The sequence below is a fragment of the Pogona vitticeps genome, chromosome 3 (genome assembly GCF_051106095.1).
Source record: "Pogona vitticeps strain Pit_001003342236 chromosome 3, PviZW2.1, whole genome shotgun sequence".
NCBI lineage: Eukaryota > Metazoa > Chordata > Lepidosauria > Squamata > Agamidae > Pogona > Pogona vitticeps.
In genome coordinates, this window is record NC_135785.1 from 242,934,930 (window position 1) to 242,957,860 (window position 22,931).

The 22,931-nt window shown below is 39.2% G+C and overlaps 1 protein-coding gene across 2 annotated transcripts in view; it reads right to left on the reverse strand.

Moving 5' to 3' along the window:
* Positions 1–4,185: 4,185 nt before the first annotated feature.
* The window catches only part of FGF9 (fibroblast growth factor 9), a 50,556-nt gene continuing 31,810 nt past the window's right edge, over positions 4,186–22,931 (reverse strand). For both annotated transcript variants that reach the window (XM_020802062.3, XM_072993703.2), the window contains exon 3: positions 4,186–5,896. In XM_020802062.3, coding sequence (XP_020657721.1) covers positions 5,651–5,896 — 246 coding nt within the window. In that variant the 3' untranslated portion in view covers positions 4,186–5,650. The remainder of the gene's footprint in view (positions 5,897–22,931) is intronic.

Below are 22,931 nucleotides of genomic sequence, written 5' to 3' on the forward strand. Positions count from 1 at the left end.
ATGGTGGTGGTTGGGGTTTTATTTTTAACATTTCTAGATCATATATTCTTTCACTGTCACTGTGAATCCTGCTGTCTCATGTACCCATTTATGTTGCTTATGCAGTCATCAAGCCAGCTGGGAGGTGAGCAAAAGAAAACACTTCCCCTATAATGAGATTGTCAAAATGGAAATGGTTTGTTTGAAGAATAATTTTCTTATATGGAGGTTCCTTATGATTCTGCCAAGAGCTATTAGGGGTTTCATTTTTGCTGCTGCACAGATGTTTGAGAAAACATGTTAGCTGCTCAATCAGCTAGCAAATAATATCCACATTCAACATTCAATACTAATATATTTCTACAAAGTACTTATTTCCACACATATTTACAATTACATGTATTCATGTTTTTAATACCAGTTTGTTCAGATTGCCTTTTCTTTGGATTGCAGAGAAATGTCAGCATTGAATATATGAAGGCTTCTACTTGCCATAGCACTGGAGTAGCAGCAATAAAAGTCTCCCCATGTTACCCACCTGTTGCAGTCTACTTTTCTTCTAAGTTGCCCAAGTGCAATAGCACTAGAAGGTGCATTTCTTTCTATGAGAAATAGATCTTGACTGGAATAAATAACTATCTGTAGTAAAAATGTTAGCAAGGTCAGAACATCAATGGACCAAGCAGGATGTAAAGGTAAATATCTGTGTATTCACGAAAGTAGTGACATTCCAAGACCTCACTCTCTTTGCTACTAGTAGATTTCTGGTGGCCTCCATTACATGTAATCATTCACCACATAGCTACAGTGCAGGGGAAATATTCAAGTTTTTTTCATCCTTTCTCAGAATTACTGCATAGAGGATTGGCTGATTTCCATTTTCATCCTTACATAGGATTTGCTGATTTAAATTTTCATCCTTACATAGCAAAGGTTCTACTTCTTTAGACTACAACGTCCAGAAACCAGGCTGTCTATGGGAGCTTTAGTCCAAAAGAGTGGCTTTTCTTATCTTTGGAACAGAGCGAGCTACAGAAAGACATATATAGTATTTCCAAGTGACCAATCAAACTTTTGTTTCATTTCTGACAGCCACTAATATGGAAGGCTCTACCTTGGACAATCAACTTCCAAGACAATATTTATGAAGTTGCCATATCTACAAAACTCAGTAGATATATACACACCAATATGGGTTGTTTGAATACATTGATTACAGTTTATTGTATCAACTGCCATAAAGTCATAACATTTTCTTGCTCATTGTAGTCCTCTCTTTAAAAAAATACCAAAAACAAAAAAATTTAAATAAAACATGTTCAGTAATGTTAATGATATCTCTATGATCAAAAATACCAGCAAATTTCACATTAAGGCTAGAAAGTATCATCTTATTATTCTGATCAGTTCATGGCAATGTTGCCCTTAGTAATGCATGTCCTTAAGATTTTTGTGGGCTTAGTGCAAATTCAGATGCTTATTGCTACTTGAATCCACTTTTCTGCAATTAACCATTGGATGCCGAACATGCTCTATGCCCTTTCACTCATTTCTTCATTTAATAAAGAGACAAGATATTCATTTCCAGATTCCAGTTATTAGACAAAGTTGCAAAGCAGTTTATAGTTTAAACCGTCCTCTTGTGATTTGCAGAATTATTCTGGTCAAAGTGATTTAATGGCTAAAAGACTTAGGGCAAGACTGTGCAACTTATGGTCCACCAAGCCAAACAGAACCATATACAGGAAAGGGCCAAGTAGCAGACTACCTGGCTTGTTTTTGTTTTTGTTTTGCCTGAAGAAATGGACAGTAATCCATGAAAGCTGTTCATCTTATAGATGCTACAATACTTTTGTTTTTTCTGTTGTTGCTGAAACAGATTAGTATAGCTGCCTCTCTGAAAACTACCTACTTTTACAATCCGAGTCAGGCTGCTAGGGAAAAACGGGATTCTCAAACTTCATCTGGGTCTTCTTGTCTTAACTAGTGGGCTTTGTTTGGCTTGGAAGCTTAAAATATCCAATACACATACCTGTCTCACACATACATTAAGAAGTGTTCCCTGTGCAAAATATATTTCAAAAGTGATGCAAGGTTAAAATTAAACAGCAAATAGTAATTGGAACAGGTATAATAGAATGAAATACAGTGGTGCCTCGCAAGACGATGTTAATTCGTTCCACGAAAATCGCTGTTAAGCGAAAACATCATCTTGCGAAACACGTTTTCCCATTGAAATGCATTGAAAACCTGATAATCCGTTCCAATGGGAACGGATTGTCATCGTAAAGCGAAAATTGCCATAGGAAACATCGTTAAGCGAAACGCGGTTCCGAAGCGAAGACAGCCGTCTAACGAAATAGAGCCCATTTAGAGACTCGTATAGTGAAGCAAGACCAAGCTGTCGAAAACATCGTAAAGCAAAAGGTTCCTAACATCGTAAAGCAAAAATCGCCCATAGGAAACATCTTTAAACGAAGTGCAAGATCGCTCTGAAAATCTCATCGTAAAGCAAATTCGTCGTTATGTGAAGCAATCGTCTTGCGAGGCACCACTGTACAGTTCTTTAAAGTCCTGCTCAATAGTTGTGTAATCTCTATGCATCCACTCAAAATAAAGCTCTTTTGAGTTGAACAGGACATTCTGTGTGTGAGTAGAATTGCAATATAAATTTTCTTCAGTTAGGCATCTGATGTTTCTTGGAATTAATTTAGCTATCCTTTTTTTTAAACTTGAAATATTTATTCTAACCCTAATGTTCCATATTTAATAATAAACCTAGAAAGTCTTAAATTACAGTATACTTTGATCTGAGAAATTTAGTTCTGATTGTATTATATGATATAAATGTTTCTTGTTCCCATCTGACCCAGGGCCAAGTGCACACATTATGGTGCTCGTATGATAATTTCAGATGTCAGTTACTGCATTTACTATTTATCATGGATAGTTGCGTCCCACCATATCTGGAAACACTGGATTTCATGAGTTGGTTAGCATAAAGTTAGAAATACACATTTTCCTTGATACAAGACTCCTACTGAATACACCACCTTCTCATTGAGTCTCCCATCTCTTTCATAATGTTTATGCATATCACACTTCCTTGGTTGTGACCCACAGTACTGAACTGCCACTAGATATGGCAACTTGATTGTATCATAAAAAGGTTAGAAGTGACTCAAGATCAGAGTCGAAAAGAGCAAGAACTGGACACAGTGGTCAATTTCAGTAGCAGCCCCCCCCCAGGTGAAATGCAATGTGCTGTTCTGCCTTAAAACTCAACATATGGACTTATCCTATGTATTCTGCTATTTTAGAACATACTGTAGTTCTTTCCAACAGACAATTGCACAATCAAGTAAAGAAATACTGGATTCATTTTCTATGGTATGTTTCCAAACAGTTAAGTCTTGTTGTGCATAAGGCTCCAATTTTATTGTAAGGGAGGATGACGCTTCAGTGTTGGAACAGCTTGCTTGTTTTCATGCTAATATTTCCACCTAGAAGCCCAAGATACAATATGTGGTTTCAGAACTGACACTTATTTCAACAGAAATTGAACATAAGACGACAAGTGCCAGTTTGCTATTCTATGGCAAGTTACTTTTGGAGTGCCACCTTATCAATATCAGAAACATCTCTTCCATTACTTTAACCATTGACTGAACGGTAGGGAGGAGAGCTTGTAGTTCAATGGTAGAGCACATGCTTTTCATGCCAAAGGTTCAATATCTGACATCTCCAGGTAGGGCAAGAAAAACTGCAACTTTGAACCAGTTGGTGTTGACAATACTGTGCTAGACGGACCAAGATCAGTATGAAGCAGATTTCTGTTCTCCTGTGCAAAGCATGTTTGCTTAAATGGAAGGAAATGAACAACAGTCCTCGCTAAACAGAACCCAGGCAACAACAAAACCCATGTGGAGTTGAGCCCAAATTGCACAATTACATGTATCTTTTTAATAGAAGCAACATATGGTGCTGCTGCTATCAGTACTTCCACTTCTTGTTCTGAGGGTTAATGACAACGCCTCTTTTTCTAGGGGAGAATCCCAAATTATACCTACTAACTAAAAGGTGTGGTTGCACTTACAATGTTATGTAACCCTAATGATACATTTCATGTAGGGGATCCTGCATAGCATATTTCAGGAACATTTGAAAGACAGCTCTAGGAAATAAAACAAGTATAGTACTTTCCCCCTCATTGCAATTCTCAATACAGATTTATTAGTTTCATTTTGCAAGAGTCTTACTTTAAGAAGGGTGCTAATATGTATTATGACAGTTCACACTGAAAGCATTTTCCCCCATAAAAGATGTTACAATAATAACCCCTATGGAACTTGTGTAATTTCAGAGTAGATAGTCAAGTGCACAGTTAAACAAGTTTTACAAGAGTGAACCTTGTCCCTGGCCTCTTGTACTAGTTTATGAGAACCTTAATTAGTACAAAATGTCAATATTAGGATGTTTCTGGCATTTTGCTTTAAATAAAAAGAGCATATTTATCATGTAGCTTTGGTATTGTCTGCAGTAGGTTTTAACAAGTAAAATATATACCAACCCTTCTTTTTTTTTTCTTTCACAATTGTGAAGCTTACAAAGATGGAATAAGTCACTTATCAAAGAGGAAATATTACAGACACAGAATTAAAGTTTTGAAGACCCAGTTTTATCTTTAATCCTCAGGGAGGGAGGGGGAAGTTTAAGCTATGAAACAAGCAGTCGGAAGAGTGAGCACTCAGTGTCATGAGTGGTGTGCATACTTTTACAATAATATGGGCACAAAAGAGATTGTTGCCTTTAGTACATTGGGGGGGGGGGGGTCACAGGATTTCTCTTTGTCTCCATGCACCTTTTTACGTTTGACTTGCATGAATTTTATCACAGGTTCATAGCGGCCTTCACTGCTGAAATGCTTGACAGAGCCTAAAGCTTCCAAACTGCCTATATGGCCTGTACATATTTCATTAAAAATAAACTCTATATAATAAATAAATATATAAAATAAATAAAATGTTGCCTTTGGAATTTCTATAAATAAATTTAGCTTCTTTTTTTTTTCATCTTTTCTTGTTTTACCTAAGAGGTGTTTGCTTGAAACTCAGCAAGGGGCGACTCCTGCTTGAGCAGTCAAACTGAAAGTAAGTCCCTTTTGTTTGTTTGTTTAAGTAAGTACCCTCCATGCCTTTTTTTTTTCTTTAAATGCAGCGTACAACTTGAGCAGGCCACCAGCCAATATTCCTGATGAAAGTATGGGAGCTATGCTGTTATAGAATGAAGTACAACGGATCAAAAAATTTAAAAGCGTGCCTATTTCCCAGCATGCATCTGGCCATCTCCCCCCTTTCCTTCCTTCCTGCTTCAGCTCCTCTCTTTCATCCTTTCTGTTTCACTCTCACACATCCTCACTCTCCCCTTCCTTTCTCCCATAATAAATCAAGCGACGGGCATAGGCTCTCCTCCAGGAAGACAAACCCTTTAAGTGCAGAACAAAATCAGCATGTTCCATCCAAGCCTCCATCATATATTATGCATGCGACAAAGTTTGGCAACAGTGGAGCTGATGTGATGACACAGCTAATCAATTAAGAACCCACCGCATGAAACCTTTTATAGTGGTTACTTTTTTTTTTTAAGGGCTCAAGTGAAGTAAACGTCTTTGTCAACTTTGGCTTAAAATATCCTTATATAGTTCAGGGACTTTCTCTGGGTCCACTGGTCTAGGTAAAAAATGTGTGAATTTCTGATGCCGTTTAGTCCTAGTCCCTTCTCTCGGAGTCCCATCTTTATTTAATGCAACGTAATATCGTCTTCCAGTGTCCACGTGCTTATATAGGTTCGATGAATATGTGTTATACCAGTTCTCTTCAAATTGTTCTCTGAACACACACTCCTGGGTTAATTTTTCCTGCAGAAGGAAAAAAGAGAAAAGGGTAGTAAGGAACCATTCGTACACTTGTTTCATTTTATTATTTTTGCCAAGCACCAACTAGAAAACCAAGGGCTGTCATTTATGAAAGTGAGAAAGAAAGCACCTTCATTCCTAATAATCTACTCCACTTCCTGTTTTCAGACTACATTTGATTATTCCAGGGAAAATGCAAAATCACTTTCAAATTCTCTGATTTTTATTCTGCTCTTAAACTTATTAATAGCATGGGATCTTTTTTTTAAAAAAAGGTATACAACATGTTATTGCTGTTTTAACTGTTCTATTGTGATTCATTGTGCTTTGGTTGTTTTTGATGTCTTTGTAAGTCAACCCAAAGGGCAGAAAATACTACAAATAAATAAAATTACATATTGGAGAATGGTGAGAAGAGCAGCAGAATGCTTACAAATGTTTTTACAGGTAAGCGCTTTGCCCTTGTCCACCATTATATCTACAGTATTTTAATGTAAAATTAAGGGCATCCACAGATGTTTTTCTGAGGGGGGACTTGAATATTGGAAATAATACAGTATTTGCATGGTGTCAAGTCTATTCTGACTTACAGTGACCCTTTTTCTACTGATAGAGTATTCAGAAGCAATTTTACCAGCCCACCAAAGCAAATCATGTACATTGCCACTACAATCAACATGTGCATTTTCCTTATGAATGCACAGAACCTTTGGTCCTTAGTGTCACATTCAATTATATTCAGAAAATGAGGACAATCCACCGAATCCAGAATTTGGCAAAACTAATGCAGAACACAAGAGGCATTATGAACTCCAACAAAAGTTTAAGAGGATAGAGAGGCATTAAAAAGAAAAAGGAAAACTTACACTGAAGGAGTGGCAAAGAAACATAGTACATGAAAAGATAGTTGATCTTTGCTGACATTACTGTTCTTACCGTTAACACTGACAACTCTGAAAGGCTTGTAAGAAAATGGATCTCCAGGTTCTAGAATAATTAAAGCCATCTTGGAAATACTGTACCTAGTAATACAGGGCTATACCCAATATCTCAGTGCTATGCCTGCTCTTGCCTACAAAAAGTGTACTCTATGGCCACAACTTACACACCTGGGGGAAAAAACAGTTTGAATGCAGCTTCACATGAAATTAATTCTTCTGCACTTTAAAATGTTGCCCAATGTATGGTATATTATTAATAGTGAAGTAGGGCTTCCCCTACAGTCAGCTGGGCTGGTTCAGTGGGCTGCTGGATGCCAGCCGGGCAGTACAGCAGTGGTGGCAAATTTGCAAACACATTCCTTCGCTGCCTCTGCCATCCAGCTATATGAAACAAAAACGCATTAAAATAATGTGCATTTCAAGCCATTTCACTCCAACTTTCAGATGACCCACAGTAAAAACCTTACTGCAGGTTGTCTACAAACATGTATGTAGTTCCTGTCTAAGAAACTCAACAATAACACAGACTACAGTCTTGGATCATCTGACATACGCTTGGTCCCTACAGCAAAAATGATATTAATATTACTGCCATAACTCACAGTTTCTTAACGACTGTCCTTTATCCTGCAATATGACTATGATAATGATGGATTTTATCTGCATTAATCATTCTGGTAATTTTAAAATGTTAACAACAGTGGAAAAAGAAATAATTGTAAGTAATATTTCATCTAAAGGTTTTACAAACACTTTTATTTGCTGGTGCTATTTGAAGTGGTGCAAGTCACAGCTACAGTGACCTCCTGGATTTCTGTTTTTGTTTTTAAATGGGGTAGCCATCACCACCAACCCAGGAATGCCAGAAGTTTAATTATGAGCTTCCTTCATCAGAAAAAGTATGTATCAATCATTGTTATAACTCAATTCATGGCCTAAAAATATCCTGAAACACTTCAGGAACAGCTTATAAAACAAATTGGCAGAACAGTGGGTGCACATTCTGAAGCTTTATAGATGAAAGCTGGAAATGTGGGGATCCTTACAGATGGCCATGCCTAGTATGAAAAAAATGTTGAATAAATACACAGGTTAGTATATTATAAGCTGTCTCGTGGTGTTTCCAGATAGTAAAGGGGAGTACCCACGAAAAGCCTGGGAATTACTGCAAGAAAGAGAAATATTATAAAGGCCATAATGAAATTAGCATTACTACACCAGAGCACAGAGTGCTGTCCTCTGAAGATGCCGACCACAGAGATTGGTGAAATGTTAGGAAGAACAACCTCCAGGACACGGCCAAAGAGCCCGAAAATCTCACAACAACCAAATTAGCATTTTATTTATGCAAACCTATATTCCATCTAGGCTGATTGGACAACTCTAAGAGTTAGGTATCTGCAGAGCCAGAAGCTGGGAGTTCAGTTCCCACTGAATCCCAGAAGAGCCAGCCTGTTTGGTTTTGAGCAAACTGCACAGTCCCAGGAAGCCCCCAGAAGAAGGGAATGGTAAACGACTTCTGGGTACTCTGTACCTGAAAAGGGTCACAATAAGCGTATGTTATTTATAGGAGCAGCCTCACTGAGGCTGTACTTCATAACAGTCCAAAGTCAAAGACTGGCAGCTGGACTGTCAATTGGACTGGCTCCTCTGAATCTCCTCCCGGCTTGCTAGATGGATGCCTGTCCTCCCCCTGTCTGGGAGCCACCCACACCTAAAAGTTTAAGATAGTATTACTGTACTGTCATACTAGCTGTACCTAACCTGACAGATCCGTACACTGGAGGCCACAACCATTTGAATTCAACAATAGGTAAGAGCTGAATGTGTTCTAATAGCCTCCCATAGCTTATCTACAAGAGAAGCATGCAGACAGCTTTGTAATCAATGTCTTCTTTATATTTGTTGAATAGTCTTTAAATACAGCTCTTGTCTTAACATTTCTTTCAGCAATTTTAAAGATTACTTTGTGTTCTTTCAATTGGAAAGCCAGATGCTGAGAAGAGTGCACTCATCTCAGGAGGGGGGCCTGAAACTCATTCAAATTAGTTTTTTTTTCCTGCTCTCTGCAGCCAAATCAAATCACATGATGGACACTGCAGAAATTTTTGGGTGTTAAAAAAAGAGAGATCTCCAATTTCTTTGTCCTTAACTTAGTCCTTCAATTATTCATTTCACCAAGTTTTAAAAACACTGATAGAAGGTCATATGAAACCAAGGCTGTTTCATAGTAGTAAAAGGGGGAAAAGCTGGTTCTTTCCTACCATCATAAACATGTTTTCTTTATTTTTTAAAGTGGAAAAACCATGGAAAAACTGAAGTATAGAAAAAGTATTCCTTGGAGTTTTTTTAATCACAACTCCCAGAATTTTTCAGCAAGCAAAGCTAACAAACATGCAAGGTGGAGGGTTCTGGGACTTGTAGTCCAAAACAGCTGAAAGTTCAAGGTCAGGGAAAAACACTGAAAGTTTGGAAAACAATGAAAGGTGGTCTACCTGCCTCCCATAACATTCTGTGAATAAAGCATGCTGATTTTACAGTAAAAATCCTTGCCTGGAAGCACCTAAGACACAGCCTTTAAAAACACTTGTTGCATTCTCTAGACAGCTAAAATCTAGGAAAGTGCACTCAGATTCAGAAGTCTTTGGAATTCACTGAATAATGCCCCATTCAGTTAGTTCCAAATATATCCGAATCCAAACTGGATAGTTCTGAATATTTTTAATAATAATTCCTAATACTTGGAGTCCCATTTGCTCCTATATGGGGGTTATGGTAGAAGACGTGAGGAAGGCTGCAGAAAGGCTGCCTGCACCCACTGTAGCAACTTTCACTGAGAAGGGGGAGGAGGAAAAAGAAGGCCAACAACTGCTATTATGTGCCCCTCAAACAAAATATGTCACCCAGCTGTTCTGTTCAGCACTGACCCTACTAAACAGCAGGAGAAAACAGTACAGAGGTGTGTGCTTCTACCAAGGATGTGTCAGAAAAGCCTCTGGTTCAGGGTGGGACAGATACAGTATAAGTGAACCTCAGACATGTTCCAATGATGTCTTTGTGCAATCCAGCCAGGGCAAGGGGTCAAAAAGATGGTGAAAAAGGCACTCCCCTCCCCAAGAGCCGATGTACCAAAGAAGGAGAAGGATGGCATTGGCACTCACATTGACACTATCAGTTTGGGCAGCAGCAGTTGCTGCTGCTTTTGTGGTTGGGAAAGTGATTTATGAAGAGTACTGTACATTGCCTCCCATATATCCATACCATGCAGCTACATCATATTCATGGAGAGGCTTATCCTCAGCCCCAATTCCCAACAAATCTCTCCTCTGCAAAGCAGCATTGTAGAAACTGCCTTTAAAGTATATGCACATGTAAAATGGGAGAGGAGATTGAGTGGAATCAGAGGGCCATTGTTTCAGAAGCATGGGACACTGACATCACCTCTGCCAAAGATGGCCAAATAGCAAGAGGTAGGAGGCAGCAATGCCAGACTCATATTTGAAGAATAAGCTTCAGGTTACCCTAGGGAGCTTGGAGCAGTGCAGGAAAAAGCCTTTGGCAAAAGTAAAAATGCCAGGATCACTTGCCACCTAGGAGAGATGATAGCCCTGGATGACCAGCCATTCTCTCTGGTGGTGAACACTGGTCTCCGTAGGATTGTGGCAGAATTGGCACCCCATTACCAATCGTTATCCCAAACAACCACAGGGTTGTGGCTAACCACAGGGTGGTGTCAGGTTTACTTTGGGATCTCAGGCAATGGGTGAAGCAGTTGTTGGCCAGGGCACAGGTGGTATATTTTACAAGTGACATCTGGAGCAGCCAAGGTGCAAAACATGCCTATATTTCCCTGATAGGACACTGGTGGGAGGTGAAGGCATCAGGCATAGGGCAACACACAAAGGCAGGGTACAGGTGGCCCCTGTTTAATGTGGGTGTGATGGAGGGCTGTGATGCAGAGCAGCCACATAGTTCACAGCAGCGGGCAATGGATATTAAGCCGGGGGGGGGGCAATGCCAACCAACTTTCTATCACATTCAACAGCAGCCAGTGAAGAAGGTCTGCCTAACACTGAGGGGTCACACAGAGCAAGAAGAAGCCACCAATGTTCATAGCATCCCAAACACCACTACTGGCAGTTGTATTCTAGAGTCCAAGCCCCTCACCCCTGCAACAACAGGGCAAGCTTTCTGGGACGTTGTCTTGACAAACAAGGCAAGAGCCAGTCTTCCAGAGACACCACCCTAGAAAAAGGGCATGGCAAGGGCAGAGGTAGAAGCATACATACATATCTTGCCCACCAACTAGTATGCATAATGAGAGTGTTTTCTCAAGAAGGGGACACTGCTAATCCACCCCACTCACACCTGGAACCTGGATCTGTAGAAAAAATATTTTCCATAAGATCAGCCTACCATTCCCTGGGTTCCCTGAAGTCCCCTTTAAATAAGAGAGAATGTCACACTCTGCTCACAAGACTAGTATGCCATGCTTCATTCTGCTGCCCCCTCCTTCTACCTCTCCCATTTTTTCAACAGCTACTCCAAGATTGTGCTCACTAACTCAACTGTGTGATGCCCCATGCTTTTTTGCAAAGTTCCCACCCACAACCAAGTATCTGCTGCTCCAATCTGCCTGCCAGTGCTGCCCAAGGTATTAAACCCACTCTCGTGTATGACCTTTCCCAATGCTGCTTACATTTCCTGCTGGCATTCCCACCGAGGCACTGTTGGCTTTTGGTGTGTACTCTCTTTGTTTAGCACAGTCACTGAAAACATGTCACTGGACACAAGGAAATCCTTTAAAATGTTCTGGCTGTTTTTCAAAAGGCAAAAATAATGACTATATTGACTGTAACAGAGTTCCGGATATCCGGAAATTGCAAATTTTAAAATTCCAAATGCCAAATTCAAAGAGCAGCAATTATGAATTCAAAATCCGAATGTTGGTTTCCATACTGAAAACAATATTGCAAGATTCCATTAGGCTGCCACCAACATACCCTCCAATTTTCAGCCCCGCTGGGTGGGGCTCTGCCTCTCATGTGTGCAACTCCACCCCACCCCCCACATGCTGGGTTCCATCACAACCAGAACCTAACACAATTGCTGCGCAGAGAAGACAGATGTGCAGAGGGAAATGGAGTCATGCACATGAGTGCATGTGCACAGCTTGGCAGGAACCTTGGCTACTACTGTACGTTTTACCTTTTTTGGATAATGGAAACCGGATCTGATTAAAATATTGTTGTATAATCTAACATATGATGTACCATAATAAAATTGTAATTATCAATATACCATAAAAGCCTAGATTATACGTATGTCATATTAAGCTCTGGATTTAACTTTTCTAAAGAGCTGTACCAAATTCATGTTTTATAAATGAAACATAACAGCTCTTTATCAATGATGGTGAATATTTCTTTATTTTAGAATTAAAAAGAATACTCACTAAATCCCTCATTCTCTGGATTCAGGTTGTCTTGATAGGATGGGACACTTCTACAAGGTCCTTTTAAGCCCCATGAGATTTCTCATCTCCTTTATGGGAGTGAGAAAAGAAGCTCTTTTTCTCCATCCTGGTCTCCACAATATCTACAGAATATCTCTGTACAAAATGTGTGTCCTTTCTCTTTGAGTAGCAAAGCACACTAACAGAGTAACAGATGTAAACATCCCATGTATTGCTTCTGATTCTAGAAAGTTCATGAAACAAAACAGCAGCTGTCATTGTTTGGCGCGATAATGCAATTTGTAACAAAAATCGTTCTTCTAATGTGAGAACTCCCATAGAGAGTGCCAGAAAAAAAAATCTCTCCTTCTCATAAGGGGGGGGGGGGAATGCTTGTGGTTTCTTGTCCTCACATGCAAAGATAAAGCGAACGAAGAATTACAGCCCTGCTCCTCTTACATTTAGGGTATGTAAAAAACAAACTAACTTCCAAATGGTTTGTAAATTCAGATTCACATGTCTTGAAAATGGCTAGCTTGTGAGAGAGGCTGCAGAGGTCCTTTCATTAGTCTGCTACTGCCATGTTATAGTCATTTCAGGAAATGTAATTTTGTGACTATATTTTAGAAAGTCACATAATTGTACTTTTAAAGAGCCATTTATTTATCCAACAGGATTTATTCCTTCATATCAGACATTTAACATTAAGAGAATTTTAATTCAGAACTCTTGTGAGGACAATATGCTAGATGGGGAAAAAGTCTCCCTTTTAGATGTTCTTTTTGGTAAAACAAAACAGTAATCATTATTTCAAAACTTTAAACCTGCCTCAATAAGGTAATTCTAGGTGATCTTAAAATAAAGAGGAATCAAACATCATAACACTGCAGCACTTAATTTTGCAAACTCTATGCCTGAAGAACAAATAATTTTAAAAAATATGAACGTAAGTACAAATAAATCTACAACAGAAATAAATCTACAACAGAAAAGTTTATGTTTTCTTTCATTCCTAAAGATCTATATAATGTTATAAGAATATGCTTCATATTAAACAATTTAGCTCTAATCGGATAAAAGAAATAAATGGCTACCACATATAAGCAGTGCATCCCTTTTCCTTTCAAGGCCTGTCAGTTAGATGTACTTTTGAAAATTATTCTGAATCTTTGCTGGGTGTATTTAACTATGAACTGACTATATAACTAAATATATAGCTGTACTAGCTGTTTTCTCAAAGATGTATATTTGAAACCAGATGGTGGAGTCCACACATTTTGTAATGAAAACAATGAAATGAAAAACAATATATGAAAAACTTGGTAATTTATCTACAAGATAAACCCCACACACACCATGCCTCCCTTGTCAAAAGGTAGTCTGCAGTGTCTTCCTACAAGTTTCTTCCTACACCTGCAAGTTTTCAGGGGAGCAGATAATGTTGGAGGATAATCACTGTAGCGGAATGCAAAAAGGTGACGTCATTCCTGCCTGTCCATCACAGCACCTAAGGGGGAGGAGCTGAGGATAGAGCAGGGGGGGCGGAGTTAGAATGACAGTTAGGGGGTTGAAGAGAGACAGTTAGACAGTTGGAGAAGGAGAGAGAGAGAGACATAGTCAGGGACCAGAAGATGTGTTGTAGAGAAAGTGTTAGGGATTAGGAATAGCTTTAAGGGGGTTAGGAGAGGAAATTGAAAAGTTTAAACACTGGTCCCCAACCTTGGGCCTCCAGATGTTCTTTGACTACCGCTCCCAGAAGCCTTCACCGCCACCTCTGCTGGCCAGGATTTCTGGGAGTTGAAGTTCAAGAACATCTGGAGGCCCAAGGTTGGGGACCAGTGGTTTAAAACACATTGAACAAGCAGGAATGAATGTATAAACACTACCTGAGGGATATTGATTTAAAGCATACAACAATTCAGAATAAAAGTGACTGACTACATGATCTAATATACTTTAACACCTGAAACAGCTTTATTGTGATTTTCCTTTTGATTTGTTTGATAATAAAAGAATACTTAATTTAAAACCCCTGCTTCCTAAGTTATATGACCCTTTGGGTTGGCAGCTCCTGGGCGGGACATGAATTGGTATTAGGAGAATACCTGGTGACAGCGAAAAGAGCATGTGTACCTTTGTGGAGCCCAAAGAAATAGGGGCCACAAAGGGTAGATCGGCACAATCACCAAAAGCTCTGGTCAGCAGAACCAATAGGCAGGACGTCTGAGTGCTGTAGTCTAAAAGCATCTGGGGCCCCATGATTGGGAACCACTGGTCAGAGTTCTGTTAATTATGCCTGCCAACCTGACTCTGACAACAGCTGCAAATTACCACAAGTAAGAATTTGGCATAGATATTTGTTGCTGTACACCAGTTGCATTATTTGGTGTGTGACAGCAAATGCCTATGCTGACTCTTGTTGAAATTCATAGTTGAAATTTACACTGCAGACTCAGATAATTCTTCCACTGGAGTCCAGCCAATTATTTAAACCTATCTGAAAGGAGGATCACTAATTGTGATGAGTATCTATATATGACGTTAGCCTCTGGAAGACAATTGTTGCAGATGTTTATATTGATTCAGTATAAACAACAACAACAATCTAAGAACTGCAGAGCTGGAAGGGATCATCACTTCCCTCCTTTGTGAAGGGAGGGATTTGGCACCCACAATTTGAAAAATCCCCCCACCCAAAAAAGCAAGGCATAACAGCCCCATGAATGATATGGGAATGAACTGCATAGAAAGTTCCACAGTGCTAAATGTTAACCCTGGAACAAGCCCAGAACCAAAAGACACCCACCCACACACCCTATTATACCTTTAAGGGGAACAAAAAAAAACTTGGAAAGGAATGGATTTGTCAGTATTGTTACTGAGACAACCATTATGGCATATGAACAGTGGAGAAAATATCAAACAATCAGGGACAACCAAGGGACAGGAAAAATTCTCCCTCTGGATAATCCCTGACAGAAACTAAAACTGACAGATCTGTCTATCCCTACCAACCCAATGGCTGGCAAAAAATATTATGCAAAACTGGCATGCCTTTTTTGTACCAAATGTCATTAATAAATAATTTTAATGACAGTCCTACCACTACAGAATGCATTACAATCTTCTGCTCATGGCCTAATGGATGTATTACCATGACCAGTCTCCAAGGACTTACAGCAGTACGGAGAAATCTTGGATTCGTGATATATTTTGAAAGCTACTTCATATTTGATCTTGGTTAATCTACTATATTGCTACATTTCTGCTCTAAAAATGCCTTGGTCTAACAAACCTCCTCAGAAAACCCAAACTTATTTATGCATATAAACTAATCAGAATCCTGGGTACCACAGATCACAGCCCTTATCTTCAAACCATTTTGGTCATCTCACACCCTTCATAAGTTTAACTGTAACCAATAAAAGAAGACTGTAAACCTAAGTTTAGGTGTCCACAAACTGAAAGTGAGGGCCAGTCTAATAATGCTTGCTGAGAAACCTATTCTAAACTGCTCCTGTAGTTGAGTGTCTCCCACCACTTACATCAAAATTAGTCTCCATATTATAGATACCCCATCTAACAAGGTACTCTCCTAATTAGTAGTATTGGGTGGGCTTTGATCTGCTGTTAATACAGAATCTCTTCTCACTGCTGAAAAGACAAAGTAAATAACAATTCATAGAACACTTGTGAGGGTTGAATCTTGGGTTGTTTCCCCTCCTTTCATATTCCCACATCTCCAAACACGAACACCGATCTTGGTTGCAATGCTGAACATTTATTTTAGAATTATCAAATAAACAGCTTATTTCAACTGGAACATAGTCTTTGTCCTTTCTTTCCAATTGGGCAAGAAAGAGTTTCCACTCCGCTTCAGTGAAAGGGTTCCCAAAACATGAATTCCAGGGGCCTGGTTGCTCAGCCGGTATCTAGTCCTTTATTGTCATCCCTGTCGATACAGATAACAGGGGCACGGACGCTTCTCCGAATTTTGTCCTCTCCCCATTTTGTCCTCTCCCCATGATTTCCCAGGTTCTCCTGGTCCTGTCCTCCTCCTCCTCATCTCCCACACTCGCCATTCCATCCTTTCTCGTCTTTCTTCTATTTTCTCTCTCTCTTAACTTCCTTCTCCACTCCCTCACCTCGGTTTCCCTCAATGGGGAGGTTTTGGGGGAATCATCACTCTCCTCCTACCTTCTTCCTGAGGTACTTTCGATTTCTCCCATCTATGACTCCAGGGATCTTCTAACCATATCTATTCCCACCCTGGTAGTAGTGTTTCTTCCTCTTTTACCTCCTCTTCTTCTCCTGGCTCACAAACATGTTAAATAAAGAAAGCTGAGGAACCTACTGGAACTCCAATTACCATCTATTTACTCCCCAATGGTAAGGAATTATGTAGAAGGTATTTTCCTTTAACAAACAGACTGAATTTGAAGGACAGGTTGAATAGGAAGTTCTCTTTAAGGTGGACATAATCTAGGCAAAAATTTAAGCAAATTTACCTCCCACTGCTTTCAACAGCAGAGATTTAAACATGCTCATAATTTTCCCATTGGAAATGATGGGATGCTGACTGGACCGCGTATGCTGGACTGGACCCTGATGTTGTTAAGACAACCAATCCCATAACCTCTGAAAGCTGGCCATGAAATGAGCTCCAGGGACCCAGAGTTGGAAAAATATGCATCTAAGGACCAAAATGTACATTACAGACAGCCTATCATTAGAAGAGGGAAGTCCTTAACTGCTGAAAGACTTCTGTTTCTGCTAGCATACCTGTAGTTTGCAAATTAGCTGCTTTGTTTTGTCATTGATCTTCAGGAGTAAAACACAGGTTCCATCTGCGAGTCTGTTGACACTAAATATCATCTCCAAACACTAATGTGATTTAAGTTCTAATGACAGGTTATCTTTACCCTGGAATATATATTTATGCATTTTATCATGCAGATTTTACCAGCCTGATATTTACCTGCTTTCCAGGAAAGATAAATTTAAGCACTAATCTTCTATATTGTTTTCTTCCTTTTTTTTTGACTGCCAGTTTTTTAAGAGTTTTCTATGGCCATGATTCAAAGAAAATATTTACATTTAAGTGAGCAAACTGTGGATAATGCACAGATCCTTCTGTCAGGCATCTCTCATACTCAAAGAGGCAAGTTGTTATATCACTTTTTAAAAGATCCATTTATATTGTGGGCTACACTAAGAGAGAAAAAAGAAAGCAGTCTAACTCATCATGTATCATTCAGTTCTGTTTTTTTCCCCTTTTATAGTCCATGGGCCATACCTGAATACTGAGTATCACATCTTTATTTTATAAGTTATTGCAGAAAACCAGAAAGCGGGTCAATCATGATTAATCACCATTATGATTATCATGACAGCAGCTCATAATGTGGGCTACAAAAGTTATGCAAGTTCTAGAAAATACTAAAAGCTGAATGTCTAGAATGGTAAGTATCAGTCCTTGGCATTTATTAACAAAAAGTCAAAAATTAATATGAGCTATTTATTAAGAGAAAGTAGAACTGACCTGAGGCCTAATCTCATGTGGTCATCAGCTTAGTTCATATGCAGTGGAGAAGGAAGAAAGAGCAAGAGAAGAAGGCTGGTATCGGGAGGAGCTATAGTATATTTCAAACTCCACCTACTCTCAGATCTGGTTCCACTATGCAGTAAACCCTAATTTCTTTTCCTATCATCAGCAGCCTTTCAAAGGAAAATGATTTCTTCCTATGAGTCAACATCCTTCTAAAGGAAAAAGTTTCACCATCATGCTCTAAGGAACACTAATATATAAAGCAGAAACAATTTTGTTTCTTCCCATAAAAGCCATCTCACATTAGAGAAAGGTGTTAATAACTATCTAGGAAAACCAAATAATGTTTTGCATTTTCAGAGAGAGAGAGAGAGAAGAAATTCTCTCTTCTGCTTGGATTTGTTGTCACTTTCATCATTGCCCCATGAGACCATTTTTAAAACAATACTTTTATATAGTTCTTCATGAGATTTTCTCCATGATTTCCTTTAGCTGATGTCTCTCGAAATGCAAAAACACATTCCAGATAGCTTTGTTTCAAAAATAGGCCAAAAGCAGCTGTTTCACCTTTCAATTACAATATGACTAAGCCTAAAGATCCCAGTGTTTTGTTGCATGCAACTCCCCTGATGAAATCCATTTGTAATTGATCACAGCTTTATCCGTGCAGTTAATTTCAACTTTGCTGACACTTCATGTCAAATACTTAATAGATAATTACACTTTGATTAAACTTTGAAATGAATTGATGAATGAAGAGGTCAGGGAACAGGCAGCCATCTTGTTAAATGTCATATGACCCTTCCCTGAGCCCATAAATATTCACTGCTCACACTCTGAATGACAGACATATTTGTGAAGTTACTAGACTATTTTGGAAAGCCTTAAAAACTTTGAATGACAAGGAAAAAACTTATATTGTCTACACTAGTATATCTCACTGAAATGGCTGTTCAATTGCTGCCTAATGTATTCTACTCCTTGACAGGTGCCATTGTAACGATATACTCAATGCTATTCACTTCACCTATCAGTGGTTTTAATGTTGTGGCTGATCAGTGTATGAGATCAGCTGTATAGAGAAATGTAAAGAGCAATTAAAGTCAATAAAGTTTAATTGTAGTCCAAAACTATATGAATAACTCTTGTCTGCTCATTCCAAAAACAACAGCAGTTATATCACAGACGGCTTCTGTATGGCACAGGGAGGTGGCCCATAAAATTTTGAGGTGCAGAATCCTCCCTCCTAATTGGTGAGCTGCCCCTTATTCATAGAAGAACTTCATTCACAGTTCCTCACTGTTACTGCGATCAGTGTTAGGAAATGTTACTACAGGCAGTGTTGCTTCCATGCTCTTGTGAGTGAAAGCTATTCAGAAGAGCCTGGACAAATTACTTTTTGAAACAATTAATCCAAGAAGAATCCCCATGTCACCTAGGAGTTGTTGGGAATTGTAGTCCAAAAAAAGTAACATGGAAGATGACCAAAAGGTAATATGACAAAGCTCCTTTATTAAGGAATTATACTATTCAGACTATAGAAGACAAGGTTAAAACATACTCGTAGCAGAACCATTGCTGTCATCACATCTGTGTTATGCCACTGTGTGCTGTAATGTTCAGTTTTGTAATAAACTAAATAAGTGAAGCCTATTGAGTCCCTGGAGTAAAGCCTTCCAAAGACAACATAAGGCTTGTGAGTCAGTAGGACTGACCACTCTTCTCAAAGTCAACAGTGAACAAAAAGAGTTGCATAGCACCACAATTTCTAACGATGAAATAATCTCCTATCCTAGCACTTGTTTCCAGGCTATGCACACATAACTAGGAAATAAGCCCTACTGGGCACACTGGATTAAAACATGCTAGGACTGTGCTATTAATGAGACAGCTGAGTCTTTATCCCTATTTTGCATGGATATTGGAAATGCTCCCCACATTTTTCCAGATCTACAGCAGGTTCACCACAATCAATAACCAAGTGCTAGCGCCTGAGACTATTTTTCAAAAGGTGCATAAAGAAGATTCAAATTTCTGGTTAGAAATGTTTTTCTTCTCTTTTATATTCCACTTTCAACATCATGTATGCATGGATGCAAAAGCCTTGTTTGATTATAAAACTAAACTATGTCCAATTTCCAAATTGAGGATTTTTTTTAGGCCAATCAAGAAAACAACATATAATTGAATGCAAACTTTCACATAACTTTGTATGTGGGGTGTGTGTGGCCTGATCAAAATATTACTCTAATGTGGAGTTTGGACTTTGTTTGGGGTTTTGCTTAATAGTCAAAACTGTCACCTCTATATTCTGCAGCACTAGACTATACAGTTTTGTGTTGTATCAATGAGCTTTGGGTTTGTCAGCATCTCTCTACTCTCCTAGTTTGACCAGAAGGAGATAGGTGTTTTCACTCCTGTTTTCAATTGACTACTGTTATCTGTTTTACCAAACCCAGAGAAACTCTGGTTAATCTTTAAAAAGAGTTTAAGAAAACAAGCCAACTTTACAGCATGAAACAGCAACACCCTACATCATCTATTGGGTTAAGTCCAGGGTATCCGAAAGACGGCCTCTTTTCTTATGACCCTGCACATAATTGACTGTCATTATCGGAGGCCCTCTGGCATATTGCCCCTCCAAAAGAAGTTATGCTGGTGAGCATGCAAGAAAAGACCTATTATGTTGTAGTACTCCACAGAGAAGGGCTGTATAACTTCTTAAAGCAAAGCAAAGCGTGCTGCTTATATACTGCCCCATAGCACTTCAAGCACTCTCTGGGTGGTTTACAAGTTAATTATGCAGGTTACACATCCCCCCCCCCCCGCGAGCTGGGTACTCATTTTACCAACCTCAGAAGGATAGAAGGCCGAGTCAACCTTGAGCTGGCTACTTGGGATTGAACCCCAGGTCATGAGCACAGTTTTGGCTGCAGTACAGCGGTTTAACCACTGCACCATGAGGCTCTTACCCATGAAGACTGGGATATTGCCTTCCCTATTGTCCTTTAGATGGCAGGTTAAGACAAACTTGTTCAGTCTCCCCTTTCGAATAATTAAAACCACCCTAATTTTTAGTGATTGCTGTTTTTTTCTGTCAATTGTCTGATTCACATTTGTTGCTTTGCATTTTATTTTGTTTTTTTCTTGTTTTTCATTGCATATTGCCTCAAGCACTGGTTGAGAAGTGATCTAAAACTATACTCATAAATAAATAATATGTAAGTTTACCACATTATGCATAAATTATTTTACCAGTAGCTAGCTATCTGCAAAGATTATTTGTTTCCTATCTGCTTTCACATTATAATCTACTGAAGTCAAAAGGTTTTGCAGACATGGATAGAATAAGCATTTATTGATGCCTAGTCATAGAATATCTTTTCGTAATTGCTCCAATGTTATCAACTCAAGGCCATTTGTTCTGTTGCCTGATACAAATCCTTTTGAGAAGAATCACATTGTATCCTATGGTCATATACTGAGAAAAATAATGACACTGTAGAATAGAAAGCTTCTTTCTCACCTTACAAATATTTCAGTTTCTTCCAAGATGGACTTAATTAAAATTGATTTCAATCGCCATTTAAATTTAAAAAATCAGAATTTTAACGATTCAAATTAAAAATCATTTTAATTTACATTGTGCTTTAAATCATGATTTAAATTAATCTGATTTTTAAAAAAAAATATTTATTTCTATCCACCCTGGTTTTGTTGCAGTACGGAGATGGGAAATGTTACTTATTTGGAGCACAACTCCCAGAATCTCCCTGGTGGTGCCCCACACACAGTGTTCCAGGCCAGTCCTCACTTCATCTCCAACCAAAATAAGGTTAATCATAGAAAAGTGAAGTTGGAAGGGGCCTGCAAGGCCATCAAGTCCAACCCCAATGCAGGAATACAATCAAAGCATATCTGCCAGGTGATTATCTAAGTTTTTTCTTGAATGCCTCCAGTGTTGGAGCACTCATCAACTCCCAAGGTAAGTGGTTCCACTGTCATACTGCTCTAACAGTTAGGAAGTTTTTCCTGGTATTCAACCGAAATCTGGCTTCCTTTAACTTGAGCCCATTGTTGCGTGTCCTGCACTCTGGGATGATGGAGAACAGATCTTGCCCCTCCTCTGTATGACAGCTTTTCAAGTATTTGAAAAGTGCTATCACATCACCCCTCAGTCTTCTTTTCTCAAGGCTAAACATGCCCAATTCTTTCAGCCTTTACTCATAAGGCTTGTTTCCAGCCCCCTGATCATCCTTGTCACCCTCCTCTGAACTTGTTCCAATTTGTTAGCATCCTTCTTGAAGTGTGGTGTTCAGAACTGGACACAATATTCAAGGTGAAGCCTCACCAGTGCTGAACAGAGGGGGACTAGCACCTCAGAACTACGTCTATTAATACAGCCTAAAATAGCATTAGCCTTTTTGTAGCCACATTACACTGTTGGCTCATATTTAGCTTGTAGTTCAGTGCAATTGCTCATACTTCTTCCTGGTTAAACATTCTGTTTAAGCAGGGACCTGTCACTGCTTTGATTCTGTTGTGTTGGAAAGGGTGCTATTCAGCTATGGTAACTAGCACACAAAATCCCCAGGAAAATGCAATCCCTGGGGCTGATTATCACTGACAACTGAGCTAGAGCGGGACACTCAGTTTTTCTCTGTGTGTGTCATTCTGTGTCTGTTTAACATGGTGCCGATAGAACAAGAACAAGAAGCTACATGTGCCAAAGCTTCATTTAAATTGAGCGCAGTTCCCATACATAGATACATCAAGGGCATTGCATTATGAATAGTTAAAATGCCTCTTGCCAGGGCATCTATCACTGTTGGCTGGGCTTTCACTATGCTGCTACTGCTACTGCTACTGGAAGACAGAACCTCTAAAATTAAAACAGCAGCATCCACAACTCTGGCTGCCTGAGCCCAGAGATCCTGTTGTCGCCACAGCTGGGCAATGGTCACCAGGGCTCCCTGTTACTGTCACAGTTTGGAAAACCTGACAGGAAGGAGTGGAAACTTGCTATACTAGAGGGCTGGCCACTAACACGTCACCAAAAAGCAGGACAAAAGAGGATACTGATTTGCATAAAAC